Genomic DNA, 27,651 nt, shown 5'->3' with positions numbered 1-27,651 from the left:
AGAGGGGAGAAAAGAGGGAAGAAAGAAAAGAGGGGGAGGGGAGGAAGAAAAGAGGGGAGGTAGAAAAGAGAGGAAAGGGAAGAGCGGGGAGAAAGAACAATAGGAGAAAGAAAAAACGGGGGAAGAAAAGAAAGGAGAGGAAGAAAAGAGGGGAGAAAGAAAAGAGGGGGAGAAAAGGCGGGAGACGTATTTAGTAGGAGCATTTTGTGTAAAGACCCGCAACCCCTTCCAAACACCTTTAGGTTTAACGGCAGTCAGTGAGAGAGATGCAAACAGTAAGAAGCAAAGTAAGACGGAGAGACAGAGGAAATATCAACTAGAGGCTGAGTGCGACAGTTTGTACTGAAGGGAATGGTGGTGACAGCTGCTTCATAAATGAAAACAAAAGGCGAAATCAAAACAATCGAAATGAACTCGGAATACAGAACATTCATCCTACTGCCCAAGGAAGGAGGGGGCTCTGCAGGGTGGACAGCAGACAGGCAGCGCAGAGGTTGCGCTTTGCTTTATGAGATCACTGTTCCTTGCTGGCACGTGTGACCCTTGACAATTATTTTGATTGATCCACGTTATGTTTATTCGGCCATGTAAGTGCAGTGAAACTTTAGAGTCCAAGGCAGTCACAACAGTGACATCTGCGGGGTAGCCTGTGAGACAGCTCTAGTGACTGAGGCCTGAGCGTGAACGCGGTCTGTTCCCGGGGGACTACTTCAGCTATCTGAGGACTAAACATCTGTTCTGAGTATGTAGAGACCTGGCTCTGCTATCTACTGCACAATACACTGGGCTCTGTGTTAATCAAGCTGTGGGACACCCTGTAGCAGACATAAAAGCGTAACCTTATTTCCAATGTAGCGCGACAGCAAAACATAACATCACAAAAGCGCAAAATTAACAAAACAATGAAAAAAGCATAGGACGAAGGATAGGATAAATGGCAGATTTAAACAAATGCCGAAGAAATGGGAGAAAAAATAAAAACCAGAATAAACAAGCCTTTCACCGTAACACGGCGGGCAGGGGAGGGGGCGGAGAGGGGAGAGGTGCGACACGGCAGGCAGGCAGGGGAGGAGAGTAGGAGGAGGAGGGGGGAGGAGAGTAGGTGAGGCACGGCCTAGCGGCAGGCAGGCAGGGGAGGAGAGGGGGAAAATCTGCACTCCATGGCCACCCCATGATTTCTCGCAGACAGCCAGGAGGCTCTCCGGCTTGGGAGTGCAGCAAGAAGATGTTCTGCTGGCTGGTAGTGGAAGGGCTGTGCAAGATGCCTCCTGCAGCAGGAGAGGAGCACCAGGAGCCAGGCGGAGGAGAAGGCCAGCTCAGGGAACCAGAAAACCATGCTAAACAGGGAAAGGCTGCAGAAGAATAGAGTCTGTGGCAAGGCCGCCCATAAAATATTCATTGTTTTGTGACTGGAGTACCCCACAATGCACTGCGGGGGCTGTTTTGCATATAGTTTGATGCTTGTGGTGGCCCTATGGAAGGGCAGGGGCACCCCAAAAGGATGGCCCAAATCTTACGCCTTTGGGTATTAGTTGGCGCTTTATAAATAAATAAATTAAATAAGCCATGCAATGCTTGTGATTACAATGAATATATTCCAACATTAAGTAGGGATAGCAAACTCAAAAACAAATACACAAAGCTCTCGTTTTCGTGTTCACTGAATCTTCTGAAATACGCGGTATGAGCAGGGAAACAGTTAAGCAGAGGTGAACAAACTAGCTTGCACTACTAGTAATAATGGCACCAAGATTCCCTATCTTGCACTACTAGAAGTTAAACATCAATAAAAAACAGTTATGGAAGGCTTTATATGACCTGCCACCTCGGAAAGAACGCTTATGGAGAATCGTAAGGTGACTGCCAGGCCAGAGGCGTTCGTAAAGCTCTGTCAATCTACAAGCAGCAGCTGCAAACACCCTGGCTAATTTAGTCTGGAACTAAATCAACTTACAACGGGGGAATGGCACTCACCAGAAATATCTTGAAAATAGCATGGGGGGGGTCGTGCCTTGCTGCCGACGTCCAGTCTGACGGAGCTCCGAGGGTGAGACCTTCTCCCCATAATCCGTTCATTGAATTGTACCCAGATGGCGTGTATTACCAGTTGAAGGTTAGCAAAGCAGATTGGACTGACTCCGGTGTTTCTCTGCCGAGCTGAACGCCAGGTGTGCTGTGCAACGAGGGGCGGCCTACATCGGCGGATGAAGCAGCGGACTAAAGTTTGCCAACCTGCCGAGTGAAGAGCCAGCTTCCTGAAACCGCTGCCGAGAAAGTGCTGATGCCTGGGGACAAAGATAGCGAGTAAGTCTGCTGATCAGCGTGCTGGGGCGAATAGAGTAAACTCGGTGTGGAGGACCGGCCTGGTGCGGAGTGGCCTAACCATACGGCGGACTAGAGTTTGGTGAATAGTCAGAGCGCCAAGCTCACAACCGGACATCGCTGCAGAGAAGGCGCTGGCGCTTAAGGGCTGGTGTAGTGGGAGCGCCTGCTGAACGCACCGGCGCCTGCGACTCTTCACTGCCCCGGGTTGCCCTATTGGTGAGGATAACTTAAAGTTGGCGGCCGACATTGCTGGGTGCCGCGGACGCAGGGTGGAAGAAAGACCTGGTGCTGCTGAGAAGACCCGGTGGGAGCCCTCGAGGGCGAAGTCTTATGGGTCGTGCGACCCCATTGTCAGGGTGTCTGGGGGACCCCCATAGAGCGTAGAACCAGGGGATTTGGCGCAACCGGCGGCATTGATGATTAATGAGCACAACTGACAACAAAGACTTTCCCCCACTGACAGAGCGTTAAGGGCCCACAGAAAACAAGTAGCTAAAAAAAAAAACAAGACGGAGGGGAGGGGGGAGGAGAAATGCGACACGGCGGGAAGGGGAGGGGGCGGAGCGGGTAAAATAAACAAGACGGAGGGGAGAGGGGAGGAGAAATGCGACACGGCGGGAAGGGGAGGGGGCGGAGCGGGTAAACAAAGACGGACATGCACGCGCCCGTGACTTTTAAGGTCAATGCGCATGCGCATAAGCTTAATGCGCATGCGCATTGACCTTAAAAGTCACGGGCACTGCAAGGAATCGCCACGATTCCTTGCAGTGCAGATAAAGAGTTGATAACTCGCAATACTCTCGCCTTGCTCGATGCGCATGCGCATCGACAGGCGAGACCTAAAAAGCAACATCGCCGAAAACAAGGCCTTTGCCTTTACTGTAGCAAAAAGGGGCATTATCTACGGGACTGTCCGGTGAAACCTAAGACCGGAAGGTTTCGGAGTGGACAAACCGCGGCAGGAATCACAGAGAAAGGGGCGGAAAACTCCAATGCTTGAAGGTTGGTGAAGGGGAACTCTCAAGCATGTACATCATCCCTTCAATCACTCCTGGTTGGATACAAGAGAAAAATCACTTGTTTCTGGAGATGTCCATGATTATAAACTCCAAATTAAAAAACATAAGCGCCATGGTCGACTCTGGAGCCACTGGATGCTTCATGGATTACGACGAAGCCATACGTTTGGGAGCGCTTCTTATCACCAAGAACCATCCAGAAACGGTGTACGCAGTGGACAGAAAGGAACTAGAAGCAGGTCCTATTAAGTACCACACCCCTGAATATGACCTTACCTATGATGGTTATCATCATGAATGACTATCTTTCAATATCATTAACGCACCTCATTATGGGGTCATACTGGGTCTTCCATGGCTACAAAAGCATGAACCCCTCATACACTGGACCTCCAAAACCGTGCGGTTTACGTCCGCATATTGTATGGACCACTGCAACCAGGAACCAAGTGGCCCCTCTCGGTGTTGGCTTCGATACAACAAGTCGCCACCAAAGCAGAAAAGGAGGTGACGTTACTGGCAGTCTACGAGGCAAACAGAGCGGTGTACAGTGACACACTGGCAGAGGCACTCCCACCTCACAGGGAATACGACTGCAGGAGCTGAAGTCCCAAGGGGAAGGATCTATGCCAACAACAGAAGAGGAGATGTCCGGTCCAAAGAGAAAATATGTGTGTGTCCTGTACTGGATACTAGAGAAAATCAGGAATCATACAGCAACCAAGAGAGGTAACACCTGGCTGAGGACTTCTCATCAGCCCACCCTTCTGGTGGAGCATCATCATGTGGGATTTAGATAGTGGATCCAAACCCTGCCCATTCCATCAGTTGATGGTGCGGAGATGGATACCAAAGGTAAGCTCTACCCAAGGTGTTTCTCAAATGGTGCTGTTGAGGTGCAGTGCTATAATGTGAAAATGTGAGAGAACATTTAAAAATGACTACTAGGACAAAAATAAAGTTTAATCAGGATTGTCCAAGTGTCAAGGTTAAAATGACGCCTGATAGTCTGAAATTATAACTAAACAATGGCGCTGTGCAGGAAGGTCAACATGTTTCAGCCGAGCGGAAAATACTGTCCGGCTTTCTTCAGGACCAAAGAGATGAAAAGGCTACTGCAAAAGTGAAAACCTGTGTACAAAACTAGTGTGACTGTGCATTAATAAAGTTATTAAACTAAGGGAATCCACTGAGGAAGGGCTTCCCTACTCAGGTTGGGAACATAGGAGAGAGAATCTAAGGGTGAATTGTCAGTGGGATTTGTCTACACATAGAAGATACTCAATCAATGTTAGTTGACCAAATCCCTGGTTTCACCCTAATCTCTTCTTATATCAAGGCTTCAGTATTTTCCTTTACAGGTAGGAATGTGGGCATACTGTACGTTGTATTAGGAGGGAGGGACAAAGAAGTTCTGAGATCTATGAGTCCTGTTGGTGTGTTATAAGCATCTTCTATTGTCATTTCAGGTCTCCCTCCCTGCTGTCCCGTTCCTTTCCTTCCCTCACTGGACGATCCGGGCAGTCGGTGTATTTACACTTCAGACTCCTGGGCCGTCGAGAGGTGGAACCCCTATAGCATTGGCACAATCCCGAGGACATCGGAAGAAGGAGCCTGACAACAGGAGTAGTTTCCTTCATTGCCATGCTAAATTAGTGGTTCCATGGATCAGAGAATTGGTAGAATGGAGGAATGTGAGTAGTAGTGGCAAGAGTACTTCTATGCACGCTTCCATGAAAGGACACACCCAAGAGAAGAACATGTTGTAGAGTCAACATGAAACGGAGACAAGATGTGGGTTCAAAGCTTTATTCAGGTACAGCGAACACAGCGTCAGCGCACCCGCCGCCTTCAGCCACCAACCGCTAACTGACAGGTCAGCGTGCGCCTCTCTGAATAGAACCTTCGGACCACAACATTCCACCGTGGCGCGTGGAGCAGAGCCATGGTGTAAACAACACTTTTCAGATCATCTCTGCGTTGCTGTTTTTACAACCTTACTTTGCATGAGTTCTTCACCTTCTGACTGCTGGCAAAGAGCAGGGCTATCTGCTTCCAAGTGATTGTTTTTAGGTCGAGCCTGGGCAGTGCATGCGCTGCTCAGCGAGGCATGTTGTATTGGAGTATGGACTTGAAGCTTCGCCCAATCTCCGCCCATATTTGTCATTGGCTTGTGTCATTGTCCTTCATGAATGCTGGCTTCTGATTCGTTAATAGGCTTTCTAGTCCCTCCTTAGTACCGCCTTGTCTTCATTATTAACCTCCCATGAGGGCTGGCCATTTTACTTCAGTTGTTACACTGTACATCTTATTTAGTCCATTAGCACTATTTTCTTTAATGAGTTTCTCCTACTGCAGGTACCACGTGCTTTCCTGCAACATTCAGTGTGCCATGCAGCCTTTCACTGGGTTCTTTTACAAATAAATCATTTGTTTGCCAATTGAACAAATGCTTTTTTTGGTAAAAGCACCCCTTACCGCGCTTTTACTTTAATAGCGGCCTCTGACCTTTCTTTAGACACGGCCTGTCTATAGAAAGAGGTGTGGCCTCTATTAACATGAAAGCGCAGCATGGGGCACTTGTAAACAACAAACATTTGCAATACAATAGGTCTCGTATTTTAGAAACTTTGTTCAATTGGTAAATGACAATGCATTTCATTATTGCAGGTTATTTAAACACATAAATAAAAAGCATTGTCATTTACAATATCAAAAGCTCAAAATGTCGCAATCGCGAGACCTATTGCATTGCAAATGGTTGTTTCAGATTTGCACTTTTAAAATTTAAACAGCCAAGAGGGCAGATGCTAAACAACTAAGATTTGTTTGCAGAGGTCACAGGGATGATTTTAACGACTTAATCCCTTTGATAATTCTTCAGAGGCAAAAGAAGAGTTAAACCATCTGGCTGTTAGCAAAGACATAGGTAAAGTAGATGAAAGAGAAAGAGATCGTAGGGTTGACCGAACCCCCCGCCCGCCGCTTTGATCAGCACTATTTTAGATTTCCTTTCTAGTTGGAGACTGAGGAACATTCATGAATCTTCTGCACTAGGACAGAGAGGTAGACGAAGAGGAAGTGAGACGGATGTTCAGGAAGATTACAGGCAGAATGAACAAGCTATTATTTTTTGAAAATGGATAAACCTCCCGTAGAGAAGATTCTGTGGGTGGGAATAGTGGATTCAAACCATAAGAATCTTTTTCCATTTCAGGGACAACACATTTGCTCAGGCTTCCATGACATTTTTAGGACAAGAATTTCTTTTTGGTGAAAACCCTTGTTGACTGTTCAGCCACTTGCAACCTTTGGGACGCAAGATTCTCACAAAACAAGCAACACATGCCTGTAACAAAACTAATACCATTATCTTTAATCTAGGTATTTATTTACAAGGTTTTGTAAAGGCTGGACAATGTCCTTTAAATGACAAGGAAGTTTACTCTGTTACTGTTGTTCTCATCATATGTACAATTAAAGACCATTCCATTAGGGAGGAAAATCTAATTGACAGTGGAACATCAGGTTTCTATATTGAGTTTCAAAACATCTTGGATATCTTCATGATTATTGAAGGTGGAAAGGGATTGTGCACTCCTGTTTAGATATTGTTAACCAGGTAGTAAAGTGGAAAGGGTGGATTTTAACTCAATATTAACTGATTGCTGAATTGAGAAGAGTACTGTTAATGACCCATGCCCTGATTGTCTGAATTGAATTTGAGTGAAATATGGTGAATGCCAAGATGCATTTAAGATGAACGAAGCTGGCGGTTTACCAACATACTGGCCTTATGATTGTGATATGGATGTACTAAACAAGCACTTGACTCCATAAGGAATACATTACGGTCTAACTGAAAGATAACGCCGGATGCAACATGGGTTGCCCACGGTTTTGTTATGCCATTCAACGTCACTTGCCAGATCCCACATCTTTTTTCATTTCAATTAGGAATGAAATGAAGCTCCATTTTTGCATCTATCACGACAAGGTAACAGATGCAAAAATGAATAAAGAACATCTCGTGCCCTTGAGTAATTGTTGATTCGCATACATAGTATGGTTCATTTAAAAGGAGTGTGCAACATGATGAGAACACACTCTGGACATGAATGGGAAACTGTTATTAGATGGTTCCGTGTGACATAGGAATACATAGTCATTCCCTTTGTGTTGTGCAACGTTTTTTAGTGTTGCGGTGCTAACCAGTAAGGAACATGGCCACTCATGCTGTGCTCTATGAACCACTCTCTAACCTCGATGACAGGCGTGGCTTTTGCGGGTGGTGAGTGTCACCGGTTGGAGCTACTTGGATGTGTACAATTGTGCACCCAACTGTGTTTTAGGCAGCTCTGGTAGACCTGCAACTGCAGGGTTTGGAGGCAGGGAGATTTGTCCACACTGAAGGCAGTCAGCAGAATGGGGCGTGGCTAGAGCTTGCACATCCTAGGCCCTTCCTGTGGGACGGGTGGCCATGAAGATATGCAGCAGGGTAGAAACGCTGGAGAATGAGCAGCTTTTGTCAGAGTTCTAGGATTTCCTGCCATTGTGTCGATACCACAGTGATAGAATAGATGCACACCTTTTTGGGTAGCTGTTGCTGCCTGATGGCCAAATAGGAATGGAGGGGGGGATGAAAGTGCAAAAGATACCACCTACCCCCTACCAACTACCAAGCCCCAGCTAACTCATGTGGAGACACCATCATTGTGATCTTCAGTGATGCTCACATGAGGGGATATATATGTCTTAAAGAAATCAGTGGAGTTGAAGATGATTTACAGAACTGGGAGCACATGTTCTCTTTCTTGATCTCAGTGAGGGTACGCAGGCCTGGAGGAGAAGCCTACTGGAGGTGCCCAGTGGATATTAGCTTGTCAATTTGATACTATCCTCATCTAAAACGGATGCAGGACACCCATATGTGTTTTCTCCCAGTCTGATGCAGTACATTCTTTCTTGAACAGTGTCAGATTGGGTGGTGCTGGTACTTATAATAATAATAATCCACATTTGTAAAGCGCAAACAATCACCCGTAAGGGTCTCCAGGCGCTGGGGGCCGTCGGGAAGATTAGGCAAGCTATTGCCCAGAGTCACATGGTGCAGAGCTAATCTGCCGCTGGCACGGGGGATCGAACCGTGATCCCCAGATTCCAGCGTCAGTCGCCCTGGCCGCGGCGCCACACCTCTCCCTTAGACCAACTCAGGAAAATGATAACAGTATGGGGATCGGAGCACGTGGAGGACATCAATATCTCAGCCCCTCAAGCCTCTCTTACCTCCAAAAACAGCTCCAAGTTCCATTGGCCTAATGGAACCTGGAATGGCTTTGGGAGATAAGAGGGACTTTTTCAATTTGAGACACCTGGTGATTAAAGGAACCTTTATATGCGTGTATCCCCCAAGCTTCCTGATTTCTTTCTTGTTGTCTTCTACTTATATCCTTCCAGAGTCCTCTTTCTCTACACTTCTTCTTTCTCCCCTTCCCACTGTTCTATTTCTAACCAGTGGCCTTGCTGTAAAGAAGATACATATTTTGGAGATATGTTTGTCTGACATTTATAGTGAAGCTCAACTGAGAAGTGTTTTGATAGATTACATAAGTGGATCCTGAGAGCGCCTTATGGATGGAGAGTTTTATGGTTGTGAGGCCTCCTTGGCGTTGAAGGACTTATGGTGGAGATGTTATCAGCGCCAAGAAACCGTCCGGTGAACGCAGCGCTCTACAAATCCTTTTTACATTACATTTTACATTACATATTGATTGTGTGTTGTTCTTCACAAAAACAATTTAAAACTAAACGTTTTTGAATTACGTTTTTCAAGCCAGAATAGATAATTATGTGGTAACACAGATAGATTACCACATATTAATCTAGTTCTCCTGATCTGGAATTCGACATCCACGTAGGTGGAATTGTTGCAGAGGCTCACAACCTGTGTTCCTGAAGTCTAGCAGCTTTCCTATTCATCTAGAAGTGCACTCTATTCACACCTCTTTCAATCTCCGTTGAAGTTTTCCTCTAGGCTGTACTACACTTTGTGTTTGGCTAATTTAAGGTGAGCATGTGCCTTTCATGACAATGCTCTGAGTTTCTCTTTTCCGCTCCCCTCCGTTGCTGTATTTTGCAACCTTCCTGTAACAGATTTCCATTGTCCAACCTGTGTCTTCATCTCTTTGCCTGCACAAGTGGTATAAAAGGGCCCAGCTCCACTCGTGTTTGCTACTCCACATCAGCTGCAGGAAGGTGTCTGCCTGCTTCTCCATTTCTGGATATGTTTCTCAACTCACTCTGCAGTCTGACACCCTGCAACTTTGCTCCACCATCCTCAAAGGCAAAACAAGGCAGAGCAGAATCCTACATTGGCCTGGGGTATCTCAGCAGTGTGTTGAAATTGATCAGTCCATCCCTTTGCTCTGAAGTTCAGATCATGTTTTCTTATTGAGAATTGTTATGATTCAAGTACTTTCCCATCCCGGTCAGTTCTCCCATTGCTAACGGTCACCCTATTGCCAAAGAGTCTGCTGCAAAGGCCGGCCAGCATCAGATAACCTCAAATAACTTACATTTCTCTGCCAATGGCATAATAACAGCCACTTGCAACACCAGGGAAAAATAAAACTCTTTACATTTGCAAAAATTATCGCGATGCTGTAGGAACAGATATCAAATTTATGGTTGTTAAAATATCCTGTTATAGGACATGACAAATGCGAACCCTCTTGGACTGATGCTCAATAGTATTCAATAATATATATTTTGGGGAACAGCGTTTACAATGCAACTTTTACCACGCAGTACCTTTACCACGCAACTTTTACAACGCAAGTCGTTACAACGACTTGCGCTGGGGGCGCTGTAGGATAGGGAATAGTTTAATTTACTATCCAAAACCTTCCCTACTATCCACGGGGACTGGAGTTGGAATAGTAACTTAAACTATTCACTATCCAGCGCCCCCCCACCCAAGTAGTTGTAACGACTTGCGTTGTAAAACCTGCGTGGTAAAGGCATGCGTCGTAAAAGCATGTGTAGTAATGACATACATATGTATATTTTAACAGTATTTCTTATCAAAGCCACCTGTAATTCTCTCTCAGGTCAATAATGGTCCACCTGTGCTTTGGCTGGCCTCTAACACCTAAGGGGAGATTTACTGTCTTTTCACGTAGTTCTCTGCAGCAGCTGCCTGGCGCCGGTTGAAATCAGCTGCCTGCGCTATGGATACACCTTTGCGCCAGGGTTGAAGGGTGTCTCCGTGAGTCTAGCATAGATTTTATACTGGAAGGGAATACTTCTAGTACAAAATACTATGCTTAGACTAACTTGAACCCTTTTCCCTCTTTGTATGTGTGTTGCACAGTGCAGCACGCATGCAAAGTCGGAAAAGGAAGGAGAAATTAAAGCATTTCTCCTTCCTTGCGCCTACTTGAAAAGGGCGCAGTTTTCTCACGCTAAACCCAATCTACTTTACTTAGTGTGAGAAACCTTGGGTGGTTACATGCATACCCTTGGTACGCCCCCCATAGCCCAAAGTAATGCAAAGCAGCGCTATGCGCTGCTTCACGTTACTTATCCATTATTTGCAGCGCTAAACTCGTTTTGCGCTGGAATGTAAATTGAAAAAAAAAAGATTTTAGGTCGATTTGCGTCACTTTTGTGATGCTAACATGGCGCAAAATCTTAGTAAATCTCCCCCCTACTTGTTTCCAGGCCCTTGCTCCCAACATCTCGTCTCCATGGCGTACTGTTCATCAACCCTCTGGCACTTTGGCAACAAGGCAATTTAACTTCTTTTAAAACCTTAACATTAACCAATTGTGATAATAAAGGCAGACCCTCGTCATCCCCAGGACTCCACTTTTCTTCATTGGAGTATCACCACATATCATAATCCCTGACGCTAAGGCTCAACATTTCAGTTTAATTCCCTCAAAACCTCTGCATTAGCAGAATCCAAAGCCTGGCACAAGCGCCTGTGTTGATGTAGGTGTGCGCGAAGCAGGGGAGTGGATTAAGGCATCCTGCTGGAGTAATCAGGGTAAGCAATGCAGGTGCACTCAGAGAAGCAAACACAGCTGGGCTGGATCCTTGCAGAGTTATCATCAGGTGGCTGGGATTTACGGATTACCTTACTTCGCTGCTCTCGACAGAGACTGAGTCAGTATGAAATATCCTTTCAGCCCATGTTTGATAAACAGTTAGCTCTCTGAATAGGAAGCATTAGAAGCCTAAGGGCGATTACAACTCAGGATAAAGAGAAAACCTTGCAGGGATAAAGGAATTAAATATGGGGCATAAAAATGTATATGAAATGTAGGCACAAGCTCTTGTTTGGCCAAAGAATTGTTAATCAACAACACTTAGGGGCCAGATGTACGATTTTTTTTTATCGGCCGCAAACGGAAAGTCGGCCCATTTGCGAAAGCTAAAAAGTGTGGTGGTATGTACAAACCCTAATTTGCGTGTCGATAACCAATTACTGACTTGCAAAATAGGGTTTGCGTGATGCTATTAGGAAGGGGCGTGCCAAGGGGTCCCTTCTTAATAGCAAATCACACTGGTTTGTACGATGGTTTTGCAACTGCATTTGCGGTTGCAAAACACACAAAGTTTACCACCTCCTTCAAGTAGGTGGTAAGCCACTCGCACACGGGAAGGGGTCCCCTTTGTGAATTGGATTCCAAAATATTTTTAAGAGCCGACAGTGGTCCCACTCTTTAAAAAATGAAACAGAAACATTTCATTTTTCTTTTTTTAAATGCAATACGTTTTCCTTTGAGGAAAACGAGATGCCTTAAAAAAAATAGCTTTATTATAAAAGCAGTCACAGACAAGGTGGTCTGCTGACCCCAGCAGGCCGCCATCCCTGTGAGCAGGGATTGATTGGGGTCAAAAATAGGCCCGGACACGCTAAAAAAAGTGACCCACAATTGCATATTGCCTTTCCGCAAAACACTGCTTCTGCAAAGTTTTATGAAAAGAGGGGGGGTTTCTCTGACAGAGGCAAATTTTCTTAACTTCACTTATATAAAAAAAGCAAATCACGGATTAGTTCACACTGGTGAACCACACCTTAATACAAGTGAGGCGACTTCTGCTCAGGCCTCCTACCCCTGCTCAATCTGCATACAGTTGGTAAAACGGAGGTAAAGGAGGTCCATCTGCCTAGAGAAAGGCCACTCTGGCACCCACTGGGCTGCTGGGGGCATCCGAACAAAACAGACACTGCCCAAATCGGTCCCCATGCAGCCCAGAAAAGCGGTCCACACCTGGAATTCAGATACCGGCCACTTGGCCATTGCCCGAGTGCCCACCTTACCAAACCGGCCCTGCCAGTGAGTGTTGGCCATTCCCCATGGGTCGCAAATTGTGTAAATATTAACAAGGCAAGTCATTTGCGACCCTATTAGGAATTGCAAACAGCGTCCGAGACACTGTTGTACATTCCATTTTGCAAGTTGCAAATTGCGAGTCACAAAACGTCGCAATTTGCAACTCGCAACATGGAATGGCCGTACATCTGGCCCTTAGTGCACAGAGCCAGAAAGACCGATCGCTGGGTTCTGTACAGCGCAACTTGCATGACCCACTTACTCTTTCAAGGTGTGCCAATAGAGTGTGGTTATTATCGCACCTCTTTGCAGCACCTCAACTTGCAAGCCTGTGCAGTCAACTCAGCATGTGGCATCTGATGCCTTTCAAGGATGCTGTGGGCCCCCCTCCAAGTTCTTTAGGAGAAAGCAAGCTCATCTGCGCAAATACCCTTGAAGAAAGCAAGCTCATCTGCGCAAATACCCTTGCCTTGCCTTGTAGGTGCCTGTTCTTCTTTTCAGGATAATGTTGCTCTTTTGAAAAAGAAAATGGTTCCCTATAGATCTCGAAATTAAAATCCTTAACTGGTTCGACAATAGTGGAACTGCTCACTATTGGACAAAATCTATATTTTATTTCATTACTAACATTATATATATATATATATATATATTGAGGCTCCCAGTCCCACTGGTCAGTCGGGGCACTCGCGGGTGGGTGCAGTCTGCGGTAGTGGGTTCCCGCAAATGTAAGCAACTCTAATTCCTTGTAATTTTAACAGGAAAACAGCACTCGTAAACCAACTGATGCTCGCACTCGTGTTTATTAGCACAGAGTAAACAGACACTTTTCGGCTATATTAGCCATACATATTGTGTGTGTCGTGCGTCAAACATAAAAAACGGACTCACATCATAAACACATACTCGGGGGCCATCTTTAAATGGGCAAGTTATCCCAGTTGAGCAACGTAAGATTATGAACTTACTGATGTTTGTCTCCCCCAGTGTGGTACAAATGGAGTTTAACATATACTGCTGTGTATCGGCATATCACCCCGTATAAAAACTATATCGGGGGTGTATGGTCTCACGTGTGAATAATGGGTTTCAAAATTTGCCACAACGCAAATCTCCCCAGTTCCTTGATATCTGATGGGTAGCTATCCCATCTAATCTGGTTAGTACTGTATATCCCAGTATGTGATCACATGACATTGGCCAATCTGTGGAACCCCAGTGTACTGCAGTGGATCTGCTAAGCGCCCTCGCTCGGAACCTCCTACGAGGGCATGTATCACTGCGAAACCATCTCCATTATTCTATAGGTCAAGGGGTCGGAACTGGAGGAATCGATCCAATCCGCCTAAGAGACCTGACGTGAGTCTCTTCCCGAGGTGAGCGCGCGTTCAAGAATATATATGAGCGGCAGCGATAGGCGGCAGGGTGACAGTAAACTGTAACTGATGCACTCGACAGTAAGTTCAATCCAAGGTAGCACTCGTCTTGTCTTTCAGTGCAAATGTCTAGGAGCCGAGTGGTGTTCCTTTTTCTGAAACAGGAACACCACTCGGCTCCTAGACATTTGGATTTATCAGGATTCAAGAGAGGATACGCCTTACACAATGGATCTGAATAACTATTTTGAGTGGTGCCATTGAAAAAGAACAGGCTTAAATACTTTTAGGGCCACTACCACCATATGATTGAGTGAAATACGCATTATACATAGCTTTGTTACAAGCGCCAACTTTTGCTATTACCTGTTGGGGGACTATAGCATCACATCTGAGAAGAGTGAATAGCCTTGAAAAAGCCCTACGGGCGAAACGCACGTCGGCTGCTGTGTTTCCTCATATGAATTTTTGGATATTAAATACCAGATCTCAACCTAAGAAGATTTGTGTGGATACTCCTTTGAGAAGCGTTGGGTTTTGGAAACTTACTGGATAATGAGAGTTCATGGACTGTTCTAAAATAACATTGACATTACTGGATTTGATACAACTGTATGGTGTGCTTGGGTGTTATGTATACATGTGTAACTTCAAGATGCTGTTTTTTGCGGTAATTTTGGATCCTGTTGTTAAACAGAAAAAAGCTGCTCCTGTGAGATAGGACCCAGTCTTGTGATACCGGTTGCCTTTCTACAACCTGAGGTGGTAAACCTTTAAACCAGAAGCAAATACTCAGAATTCATAATGACATGTTAGTAGCTTTGTAAGCTGTATTCCCTGAGTGAGCCCTCAAGGGGGAAAGAAATCCAACTGCCAGCATCTCGGTTTCTCCAGAGTTCAATTTCAAAACGTTGTGACTCATCCCTTGCTTGATGGACAATAGAGGATAGAACTCTGATCCAGCTGAATGTTCAGCTGGGAGTCATCAGCCTAAGAGAGTTACAGAGGAACTGTCTAATTAGGGTGGCAAGAGGACTCATGTATGGTAATTATAATTGTAAATTGAATTAATTTAGCGCTTAGTACCTCTGACGCACTTAAGCACTTATGGCGAGTAGCACGCTACTGTAGACCCCAAGGTTAGAGGTTAAAGGGGTAGTAGATTGCCTCCTTTTCCTGCCTCTTTTAACTTGTGGGATTAGCTGTGTTTAGTTTGTGCAGTTGAGATCTCATTCATTTACTCTAGTGTTTTTAATAGGGATACATTTATTGAAGTGGATTTGTAAAGGTAAGATGTTAGATGTAATTGGGAGTGGTGGATATGTGCAACTGTTAGTTGGATGAGAAGGTATAAAGAGAACAGAGATGTAATTATTAAGTAGGGTGTGAGCTAGAAAGGACTCATGCGGACACCACAGTTACTGTGAATCTGCCAGAGAGGAAAATGTGGACCCCTCTCTCCCCAGCGCCTTGAGACCCTCCGGGTGAGTAGCGCACTTTACAAATGCTCATTATTGATTGATTGATTGACTGAAAAGAGTGAAAGATAAAAAACAGTTCTCAAAGTAAAAGATGAAGCAACGTGATGCAGTCCTTTTCATACCTATGGAGACTTCGGGCCAGATGTAGGTCGCCCAATACCGGTCGGTAACAGCCGAAATTACCGAATTTCGGCCGTTACCGACCGGTATTGGGCTTTTTAGATGTAGGTGGCATTTTTTTTAGGATTCAGTATTTTACCGAATCGGTAATTTAAAGATTCGGTAAAATACCGAATTCTTAACATACCGATTCGGTAAATTACAGAGCCAGCATGTAGGGAGCACTCAAGTTGGTGCATTCCTCAGTTAAGGATTCGTTATTTACCACCAACTACAAGTTGGTGGTAAATAATGAAAACCTTTGAAAAAGCATTTTTTTTGCTTTTCCAGCAGTGCGATGTGGCAGACATACATGCCCTTAGGGCATGTATGTGTGCCACATGTGCACCCATACACAATTGAGGGGTGCAACAGGGTGTCAAAGTGACACCCTGCCACCCTTCAATGTTTTCCTCCTTTTACCAAATCGGTATTTACCGATTCGGTAATTGCCATTCATTCCTATGGGCCTTCGGGCCCATAGGAATGAAAGGCAATTACCGAATCGGTAAATACCGATTCGGTAATTTTTTACGAAAAATTACCTACATCCCATTTACCTATTCTTAAATACCGAATCGGTATGATTCGGTATTTAAGAATAGGTAAATTGGAATTACCTACATCTGGCTATAGATGCTCTATTAGGACAGTGCGCTGAAACAGATACTTTTTCCTAAGGCTACAAATAGCCTTCACATGTTTTCCACTTTATGGAACTGAAAGGAGAGACTGCCTTTCAGCCTGTCTGTGGATTTCTCTGATAGCAGTCAGCTGGCACCCCTTGATTCTGTTGCAAGGTACCACTGCCTTAAATACGGAGAATGGCGGATCGCTGTGGTTATGTAGAATTTGAATGGAATGCAGTGTGAAGCTTTTTTCAGCAAGGGAACTGAGCCTCAGCTTGCCGAATGAGATGCAGAAGGCCAGGGCCGCAAAGGCATTTAGTACCTGCCCTGGTCTTCAACCCTCCTTTTCTGAGGGACAATGCCTCAACAGATTCAGCACTGTAAACAAGCATTGGAAATGCAATAGGTCTCGCATTAGAAAAGTTGGAGCTATTGGTCTTGTAAATGACAAATATTTTATTTATTTGTTGGTTTTTAAAATAGCTAAATTGATAGCTTTGTCATTTATAATGCCAATAGTTATAACTTTCGCAAATGTGACACGTATAGCATTTGGAATGCAACATGTTTTGTATTTACGTGACTTAGATGGCAGCTCTGGTCATTAGGCCACATCTCTAGAGAGCAGGAGAGTGCAGCAGGGGAGAGAAGCACAGCAATGCAATAGGTCTCGCATTAGGAAAGTTTGAGCCATTGGTATTGTGAAGGACACATTTTTTATTTATGTGCTTGTTTTGAAAATAGCGAAATTAATAGCTTTGTTATTTACAATGCCAATAGTTTTATCTTTCGCAAATGTGACACCTATTGTAACACAATATATGTTGTAGCACTGAGTGGTGTGAGGGTGAGGGATGTGAGGGTTAGGGGTGTGAGGGTGAGGGGGTGTGAGGGTGAGTGGGTGTGGGAGGGTGAGGGTGTGTGAGGGTGAGGGTGTGTGAGGGTGAGTGAGGGTGTGTGAGGGTGTGTGAGGGGGTGAGGGTGAGGGTTAGGGGGTGTGAGGGTGAGGGGGTGAGGGGGTGACTGAGATTGTGTGAGGGTGCGGGGATGAGGGTAAGGGTGTGTGAGGGTGAGGGGGGTGATGGTGAGAGGGTGCGAGGGTGAGGGGAGTGAGGGTGTGTGAGGGTTAGGGTGTGTGAGGGTGAGGGTGTGAGGCTGAGTGAGGGTGAGAGTGTTGTGAGGGGGCTGAGGGTGTGAGGGTGAGAGAGGGTGTGTGAGGATGAGAGGGTGAGGATGAGTGAGGGTGTGAGGGTGAGGGTGGGTGAGGGTGTGAGTTGGACTACCAAAAGGACTTCTTAATAAACTCCAACTAGTCCAAAATGCAGCAGCCTATCTTATTTTGGCATTCCCCAAAAGACAATACTATGTAAAACTTGAAGCCTCTACATTGGCTCCCATTAAACAGAGGATAATGTTGAAAACCGTGACCATCGCTGAGAGGGCCTGGCATATTTTCAGCTCTCTCTATCTACGAAGGAGAGAGAAACAGTGCGCTCCTAGCAGAACTCTAAGCTCTTCCAACGAGGGCTTAGGAGTTATCCCTAAATACACATGGAGAGGCTATGAGGATGCTCTTGTGCCTATTTGACAGCAAAAAACGTGAACCTGCCTTCCAAAGCACTTAGATATTCGGATACAGAAAAAAACCTTTAAGGCTCCATTAAAGACATATATATTTTTTTTGAGACGTCCAAGTTGTCGTTCCCTTTTTACATGCTTTTACCACCAGGAATGCTTCACACAAAGCAGCTGCATGCTCCATGAATAATTATTAATTCATTCATACAAATATGGGTATTGTTCAGAATAGGTCTTTGACAGACTGCTAGACGCAGTACATCGATCATTCACATGGGCACTGATGCACTGCAGCAGCTGCACCAATGACGGCTCTGCCCCTGCAGCACCAGTAATATGAAGTATACTTGCCAGCACGGATGAACTGCAATAAAATGCTGCCCTCGATTAGAAAAGAAACTGAGCAGGTTGGGGAGCAACAGATTTATGTTGTCCCATCTCCGTCACCTGTGAGGTAAGAGATGAGGGATTACAGGGTTCAAAATACGCTGCTACAGATCACAAGCAGTGGACATATGGCAGTACCGCCACTCATCATAGTTTCTATTTACACCGCTGACAAAGAGCTGCTCAAGCCCCTGGACCGTGCCATTTCATAGGGAAAGCACAGTCAAACGCAGTTTTGCTAAGAAAAATTACAAATTCACTTTTACTTACAAAGCCAATATATTTCCTCAGCAGTTAAGCAGTTGGTTACATGCTTGCAGTTACTTTGTGCATTTAAGGGAACAGGATTGTGAAGCTGAAATGAAAAGGCAATGTAATGTCCTAATACGACGTAATTCGAGTCTCTGCCTCATCTTGGGTCACATGACCCAAAGAACGATAATTAACAAAACAGACCACAATACCTCGAGGGTTCTCAAAGGCAACTCGCAAACAGCAGCACACACTTGTGTGCTGCCATCAGCAGCATTTTATTTGGTTGCACCCTTTAAATGTGCTTGGATGCACTAGTAAGGCCTTTAACGTGGAGGACAGGCACGCAATGAAAGCAGAATACTATTAAACGCATCTTTATTCTGAACCTCTGTGTTCTCCCAACATTGTAATGTACATGTAGTACTTATAACGGGGTCACATTTCAAAGCTGGCATGGCTATTAATGTCAGTCCTCCTGGTCTTTTCTATACATTTCTCAGGATGCCTGGTATAGTTTGCTTTTTTCTTATGCGTAGCAGGTATTGAGAACACTCTTGACATGGATATGCCAGTGTTTCATGCTCCTCCTATAATTGACATGATTAATACATCGTATTATTTGTGCATAAATCAGGAAGGATTCCGATATTCTGTGCGAAAACATTCACAAACCATTTCTTATGTTCAATCTACCAAAACACGTTAATACAGGGAAGGCTACAGTGAAAGAAATGCAGGAGATCAGGCTAGCTCAAGCTTTGAGAACACAGCAGTTTTACTCCCCATCTAAATGTTCCTCTCCCTTGTAAATTGATACAGACCACTAAGCCACTAGAAATGAATGTGTGCCGGTTACGTAAGCTCATCACAACAAGACGGAGGGCATTGCTGTGGGGAGGGGGGAGGAGAAATGCGACACGGCCGCAGCAGGGGGCGGAGCGGGGAGAGCAGCGATGAGGGAGAGACACGGCCTGGCGGCCATGAATAGTGTGAAGCAGCAGGGGCCTTTGGAGTGAAGCTAAGCTTCACTTCAAAGGTGTGTGAGGAGTGCGGCTAAGGCAGAGCGCACGCTGGGGGAAGCTTGTGGGGCGGAGCGGGAAGAGCTGCTGGGGAACAGATGGCTGGCGATTTGATGGTGCGCACGCGCATTTTTGGTCAATGCGCTTGCGCATTGACCTAAAAGCGCACGGGCACAGCATGAAATCGCCAGTCTAGTTAAACCTCTGTTTAAGCCCCTATAGTCTCGCTCCGCTCAATGCGCATGCGCATTGAGAGGCGAGACCTAAAAACAATGGACGAATCATGGCCAGTGAGGTGTACAGAGGAGAACAGAAGGCAGCGGGAGTCCCTACCTTTTGGTTGGCATTACAGCAGACAGATTTAAGCCTGGGCAAACTTCAAGTGAGGGCAAGATAACTTGGTCCCTCATTCTTCCCAGTACATTAACATTATTCCCATTCAGTTAGGAAGTAATCACACCTTTTGATTGGTCAATGTTGCGAAAATACTGCTTCCCCTCGGCACTTTGAAGTAGCAAAAGGATGGTATAAGCATCATACCCCAACCACCTTCACACAACATTGTGTAATCACCTTAAATTATCCATGCATCTGTACTTCATTGCCCAACTCTCACTTGCCAACTTCACTACCCACCCTCATTTTTTTCTTCTTTATTTTCTTCTTCGCTCATTTGTTTTGTTTGTCTAAAGCGATCAAATATTGTATACTATGCTGGAATTGAAAAACAAGAGCACTGGTGGAATATGTTTGTAGCCGGCAACCGTTTCTGATGAAATGTACTTTTCTGCATATGCATACCACTGATCTCAAGATTGTGAATTATATAGACGTGAGAGATGGAAACTATTGGAAGGCACTGTATGTGCTGCCTCTCAAGCAATCTGCATGATAGTGAGGAAGCACACGAATGCGGGTCGGGACAGTGTAATCCTCAAGAAAAGATGAAGAAATGTGTCAAGAAAACTATAATTCAAAATAGCATTTCTATAACAGTCAGTAAATAAGAACTGACTCAAAAAGGCTCATAATCAGCAAATTATTAAACCATGAAGGTTTATTAAAAATATTAAACGTGCAATACGGAAGACAAAATTTAGTTACACTCAATGAATCAGTCATAGGGCTCAGAAGCAACTGCCATGAAGGCTCTTACTGTTCAAAATAGATGCACCATAAGCAAAGTATGAAAAATAGACTAAGTCCAGAGTGTTAAGCAAATGGATAGAAAATTAGGCATCATCCCTAGAAGCTCGGAGAAGTATGCCACAGAACGCCAAAACCAGGGTATTTTATAATACATTTTACAGAGGAATTTGCACAGTCAGCATGAGGTGAGCAAATGTATCACCCACAGTACAGCATTATTTAATGTCGCCCAATTCCACCTTCCTAGTACTATGCTCTCAAACTCTTCTGGTCTGACCAATGCCCTTGGAGGTGTTATAACAAATCTGGTTACATAAAGAATGGATCGTCTCATGAATGAGTAGCCTACAGTGAATGAACAGGAAGGGCCTTGAAAAAGTAACTAGAGTCTCCCTTTGGGGTTCTTCAAAAACATTCTGTCATTATAAAACATCAATGCACGTTTTGCTGCATGTGGTGTCAATGAGAAATATAAACACACAATGAGTAATATGGATGCTCCAAGAAACAAGATGGAGTTGAGGCCTAGTTTAGCATAAACCAGGAAAACACAGCTCTGTACACTACAGCATTATTGTTTCAATTACAAAAGGTTCATGTTAATAAGCAAATATAGTTCTAATCAGAAAATAGCTATAACACCACCTTCTTTCTTTCCAGACCACTGGCATCCCAGCTCTAGTGGCACCTTCGTTGAGCTCGACTGCAGATACATGTAAACATAGGTGCTTAGTAGCTGTTGTGCCTGTTGTATGCCAGAATGTTACGGACAAAAATATTATAATTAAAAAAAATTGTAGCCAATCTATTGGCTACCACAATATTGTCAAGGTAATTATAGACAGGCAAGTGAAGATTCACTATTCTTAGTTACACATCTACGTACCTTGAAGATATTTATGGTCAAGAAACTTGCATGTGGAATAAAATATAGTTATTCCATAAATATATATATATATATATATATATATATATATATATATATATATATATATATATATATATATATATATATATATATATATATATATATGCAAATCCAGCCCATCTCCAATGTGCTTGCCGCACAGAAAGGCACGCAGACAACGGAATTAGCACTCCAAGGCGAGTTATGTTTCCAACAGCTGAATTTATTTATGCAACATGTGGGTAAAAGCTGCAATCAGACGCGTTTAAGGCACGTCCGTGCCCTTGCTCACTGATAATAGACAGACGGCGTTCGCACACATTTAAAATCAAAACAGCTGCACATTTCCGCGCCAAGGCTCAATAACAGTAGACAGAGTAGAAGGACTACCAAAATGCAAGTACTGCTTTAGAGCTGAAACTGCGGGCGCCATTTTATAACGATACATATAGTGTAACAACCAATGTAAAGGGTATAACAAATAAACCTCGTTTTTACTTATTCCATGTCCAATAGATAATGTAAACCATGTTTTTTTCTGCACAAATGCCTAAACTATGCATATGTTTGATATTATAAAGCGACTATCGAGGTACTACCCTTTTGATGATACTGTTAAAAATATCACCGCAAATGCCCCATGTCTGCATTTGATACCACATTACATTCTGTACCAGCATGGCAGTTGTCACGGGAATATGAGCCCATATCACCGTATATAATGGCATTACATTTCATCAGAAAAAGGGAAAACATACAAAAGATCAATGCTATGAGTTATAACCTGTGCAAATACGCATATGTGCAAAATTAACTATGCATTTATCGGAATGACCCGCATTTAAAAACTATTCATTTAAATGCTCTTAATAAATGATTATAATAATCCATGTATCTCATGAATAAAATATGCGCAAAGACCACTAAAGAAGAATTACCTTATGATAGCCATATATTACCATACTGGAAACAGACACGGTATCGCGGTACTGCCTTCATTTCTCGGTATGTCTACGATCTTGGCTATGTGTGTAACCTATTTGCATACTATGTGCTTCGCAAAGCTAGGTGCTCTAATTATGAATTGAATAATTATGAGGAAAAAAGAAATAAAAATTATTTGTTGTGAAAAAGTGCTCGTGCATACTAATCTAACAGATCTAACAATCTCGACTGTGGGGGAGTTTAGGCCATCTCACAATTATAATCATATACATGCGTCCTAAAGCTGCTGCAGTGTCCTATCAAGAATAGAGTTTCTTACAAATGATCAATGCCCTCAGGATAAAGAAATCTTGCTAGGGTCCGGATCATAAAAAATTATGAAGGTCTTCACCCATGTTGAGGCCTCCAGGACTCTTACTGTTGAGTAATACAATATATCGTGACTCCAGTTGCCGCAACTGTTTCTCGTAGTCACCACCTCTGTTATTGGGGACCACCGCGTCTATGACAAAATACTTCAAGTGCGCCAAATTTTTGTTATGCATGGATTAAAAATGTCGAGCTACCGGGTAACTCTGATCTGCATGCAATATGGCACGTAGATGCTGCAAGATTCGTTGGTGCACTGGTAACTTTGTGCTGCCAACATATTGTAAATTGCAGCTACAAGTAAGACATAGACGGCTAGTTCTGTGCGGCAGGTGTAATGGTCACGCAAGGCTATGGGGTTGACTTCAAAGGGAGTTACATACGATCTAGTATTAACTCCAAACTTGCAGGCTCTGCAAGAGCTGCAGCGGAAGAACCCATTTCGGGGGGATAGCCAGTCTTTGGTCTTGATGGTCTCTGGACTGCTACTCACCAAGTCATTTCTCATGGCATATGCTCAGGGCCGGACTGGCCATAGCGGGCACCGGGCGTTTCCCCGGTCGGCCGCTAGGGTGGGGGCCGATTTTGAACCCCTGGGGGCTGTTTTTTTGTTACCGGGGGTCGGCAATATCGACCCCCAGTAACAAAATCGGCCGAAACCGGCCCTCGCACACTGCTTTGCTGCACTCCCCCTCACCCCAGGGGGGGCTGGCTGAGCAGTGTGCCAGGGCCGGTTTCTGTTCCCAGTCCGGCCCTGCATATGCTCGTCTAAATGTGACGGTTGGCGTTTTGGGCATAATGTCTCTGAGAACTTGGTCTGTCAAGATGATGGGCCACTGTTGTTTGATGATCTTAGTGACTTGTCTGGCCTGGCGACTGTAACATGTGATGAGCCTAAGGGCACTGCTATCTTCTGTCTGTCTGGCAGTTGTTATTTTCTCCCTATTGGGATTCAACCGTTCCTGTCTGCACAATTGATTCGCTTTCCTCATTGCTGACTCTAGCAAAGTTGGCTTGTAACCACGGCTAATTAGCCTTGCTTTAGCTTCCTGCTGACATTTTTCTCTTAACCTAGGGCTGCTGCATGACCTATGAATTCTCAGGAACTCCCCATAGGGGATTTACCTAATGGTGTGCTGCGGATGAAAACTTGCCGCATGTAAAATTGAGTTGCCTGAAGTTTCCTTCCTGAATAGACTAGTGACAATCTCATTTTCAATAATGTCTATCTTTACATCTAGGAAGCTAGCTGTGGTACTACTGATGTTAGCTGTGAACTGGAGATTTAGTTGGTTAACATTAATTGCCTGCACAAACAGCCTAGCTGATGCCTCTGTCCCTCGCCAGATGATACAAACATCGTCGATATATCGCCAATACTCGATCACATTATTTAACCAAAAGTCTTTGTGTTCCACCTTGAGGACATGTTCCTCCCTCCAGCCTACGTGGAGCCCCGCGTAGCTGGGGGAGAAACACGACCCCATGGCGACGCCCCTTACTTGTTTGTACACTTCATTGTTAAACAGGAAAATATTGTTGGTTAAACATTTCTCTGTCATGTGTAATAACATTTTACTGTGATTATATAGTTCCACAGGGCATCTATCTAAAAAATGTTTCATTGCACGAAGACCATCATTGTGGGCTATGCTTGTATATAAAGTCGATATATCCATTGTTATCAACAGGAACTCATCTGACCAAGTGCACTGGCTCAATCGATACAGAAAGTCGGTGGTGTCTTTAATGTAGGCCGGCAGTGCGACCACATATTCTTGTAAAAAGAAATCAATGTACTTTGATGTGTTTTCAAACACACTGTTTATAGCAGACACAATTGGCCTTCCAGGCACTGGTGACTGTTGTTTATGCACTTTAGGTATGAAGTACATGTTCGGCAAAACAGGGAAATTTTTTTGGAGAAATTTAAACTCATCTTTACTCAAAAGGCCTTCACGTTTCCTCTATGCAGATCTGAGCGATAGGAGTCATTAATTTTTCTTGCAGTGGCCATGTCAATCTTGGAATAGCAAGAGGTGTCTCCCAGATGCCTATTAGCCTCCTCAATATATACTTGCTTGCCCCACAGGACCACGTTGCCTCCCTTGTCCAATTTATTGATAACTCTTTTTTTGTCATCCTTCAGTTTTTTCATATATATATATATACTTACCTTCACAATATTTCAGTAGTCGATATTTTTGCTATGATATTTTTATAGCACAATATATTTTCCAAAATACTGTATAGAATTCTCAGAATCAGGAAGTCCGGCGCAAATGGATCCTGCAGTTCAGTAGTCTACAGATTAGATTACAATATATAAAAGGAAGTTGTTACAATAATTCTTCAAATTGAATGCAAAATTAAAGAGTCACCAACACATAAAACTGAGCTTCGTGAATTGTATGTCTAAAAAGCATCAGAAAAACCATTATCCCACTCTTCTCTTACATTGTCATATTTTTTGCACAATGCCAGAGTGATCACTCTGATGCCCTTTTATCAGGAAGGATTGTGGGCGAGATGTCTATAGTCCTGGTGGTATTGGCATGTGGCTCACAGATCAATTAAAACTGGAATGATTGTATCATATCTATCACCATGTTAGTGTACTAACAGAATATTGAGTTTTACATTTAATTCTACAAAAATATCATATAGCACAATGTCAAAAAGGTAGGGATAGATTGGTAAGTGTTTACTTACTATTTTTTATTCCACATCTAGATATATACCTTGAAGATATTTAGATGTGGAGTTAAGCATGGTTAATCTATTTACCGCTTGTTCAAAAATATTATTAAGTATATTGATATTATTTTGAACACTTCAGAACATGGTATATACTTTTACCATAAATAAAACAAATTCGAGGTAAGTTAACATATTACAACTTTTTGGCAAGTGAAGAGAATGAGCTTGTGCACTATTTGATAACTGTTTCTTACAGCTTGAACGTCGCAGGTTCAAATCCTTGTTGGGATGATTTAAGACTTTCGTCCTTCGTATTTCTATTTAGTAGAGCCCCACGACATTGGAAAATGCAACAGAAAACAATACATATGAAACAAAATCCAGTTGTGTCTTTCTTTGCATAGTCTCAAATCGCAGACTGCATAGCTTTTAGGCACTTTGACACAGCGGGCGTTGACCATGCAGTCCTATGGGCGTTCAACCACTTCCCCCTCCCCCCTCTGACATTTGTGCATCCGAATCCTTACCTGGGTTCTGGCGGGAGGCAGACCCCATCTTCCTCCAAGTCTCCCTCTCTCAGGCCCATATCAGTTTTATTTGAGTCTTTCTTCAGTGTTTTATGTGTTTCCTGTGAGGTCTCGCGAGTGGGCCGGGGGCTCTGGGTGCTTGTAGTGACAGCCCTCTGTCCTCGTGCAGTATTCAGAGACTGCACCCTCCCTGCTGCTCCGTAGGAGCAGGCCACACACTGCGACTGCCAGTGTGGACTCTTTTTGTTTGATATCTCCATGGTAACACCAGAGGCCCAGGCACTTCAGACCTGAAAGGAATGGACGAGAGAAATAAAAGTCATGCGGCACTGTGCTTTTGGTGTGTCCCTGCTGGGTCTGTTCATGGAGTCTGTTTTCCTACAGGCTGCTGAACTGGACCCGGAAATGACAAGCGGGAGCTCTCCTAACTCCTTGTGATTTTATTTACTCAAACCTGATAGTACAAGTCCTGCAAAAGGCGTTATCAACATTTTAGAAATCCTGTCATTCACTCCAGCGACCTCACCGCAGCGACAACACAAAATAGTTTTTATAGATTTGCCGACACTCTTGCCCCCTCGATTCCACAGTGCTGTATTAAAATACAAAGGATACCCTCCCAGTCTACAACGAGAAGGTATGGCCCTTTAAACAAATAAAGGTACCGTAGCCCTTTAAATGTAAGACCTGAACTAACGAGGAAAACAATACCCTGCACTCTTGCTGACTGTGAGTCATCTCTTAGTAGAACACATCCCTGTTGTTAATGGTCACACATCTTCAATCCTATAAGAGTCCTTAATGTGAGCACTCAGGACGGGACTGGAAACCATGATCAGCCTTAGTAAACAATAGGGTGCATTCATAAGGAAAGGGGGCAGCACCATAGTGCAAGGGTGTCTGTGTTGCAGGGAATGATTGTTTATGTGCAGGATGGGATCTTTAAAGGTGATTTGCTTCTGTTTGCTGCAGGGTGCAGCACACATAGAATGAGCAAAAACGAGGAGAAATAAAAGTATTTCTCCTCATTGCGCCAATCTTACCTCTGCCTTTGCATAGCGTTAGTTTTTGGTACTGCCTCCTTGTATATCTGGGGCAGTGTCAAAAAGGTATGGGTGTTGCGGTGGAATGCCCACAGCAACACCTGTTGCACGCCCCTTTATTGCAGATACCTGAGTGAATGGGTACTATATTTACAAAGCGGTGTTAAGCCATGCGGAGTGGCTTAACACAGCTTTGTAAATATGGTACAGGGCAGTGCGCCACAGGAATGTATAAAAAAGTGGCGTTTTGTTGGCCCAATATCCATGTAAATATGTCCCAGTGCAGCTCTACTGGGCAGGTGGCTGCAAGTAGATTGGGACCAGGGGGTGACATGTTTTTGTAATGTGAGCACCCTTGCTTGAAGCCCACCAGGAAAATGCCAGAGTGACAGAATGGCCAATCTGGCCCTGTGGGTACTCTGGGATGTGATAGGGTGGG

The 27,651-nt window shown here is 44.2% G+C and overlaps 1 protein-coding gene across 1 annotated transcript in view; it reads right to left on the bottom strand.

Moving 5' to 3' along the window:
- Positions 1-26,445, bottom strand: part of LOC147733243 (lamin tail domain-containing protein 2-like) — a 256,043-nt gene extending 229,598 nt beyond the window's left edge. The window contains exon 1 of the mRNA XM_086957808.1: positions 26,170-26,445. Coding sequence (XP_086813934.1) covers positions 26,170-26,429 — 260 coding nt within the window. The 5' untranslated portion in view covers positions 26,430-26,445. The remainder of the gene's footprint in view (positions 1-26,169) is intronic.
- Positions 26,446-27,651: the final 1,206 nt, after the last annotated feature.

This window comes from Lissotriton vulgaris, chromosome 2_1 (genome assembly GCF_964263255.1).
Source record: "Lissotriton vulgaris chromosome 2_1, aLisVul1.2, whole genome shotgun sequence".
Classification (NCBI taxonomy): Eukaryota; Metazoa; Chordata; class Amphibia; order Caudata; family Salamandridae; genus Lissotriton; species Lissotriton vulgaris.
Note: the sequence above shows the minus strand (reverse complement) of the source record. Positions and strands in the feature narration are given on the sequence as shown.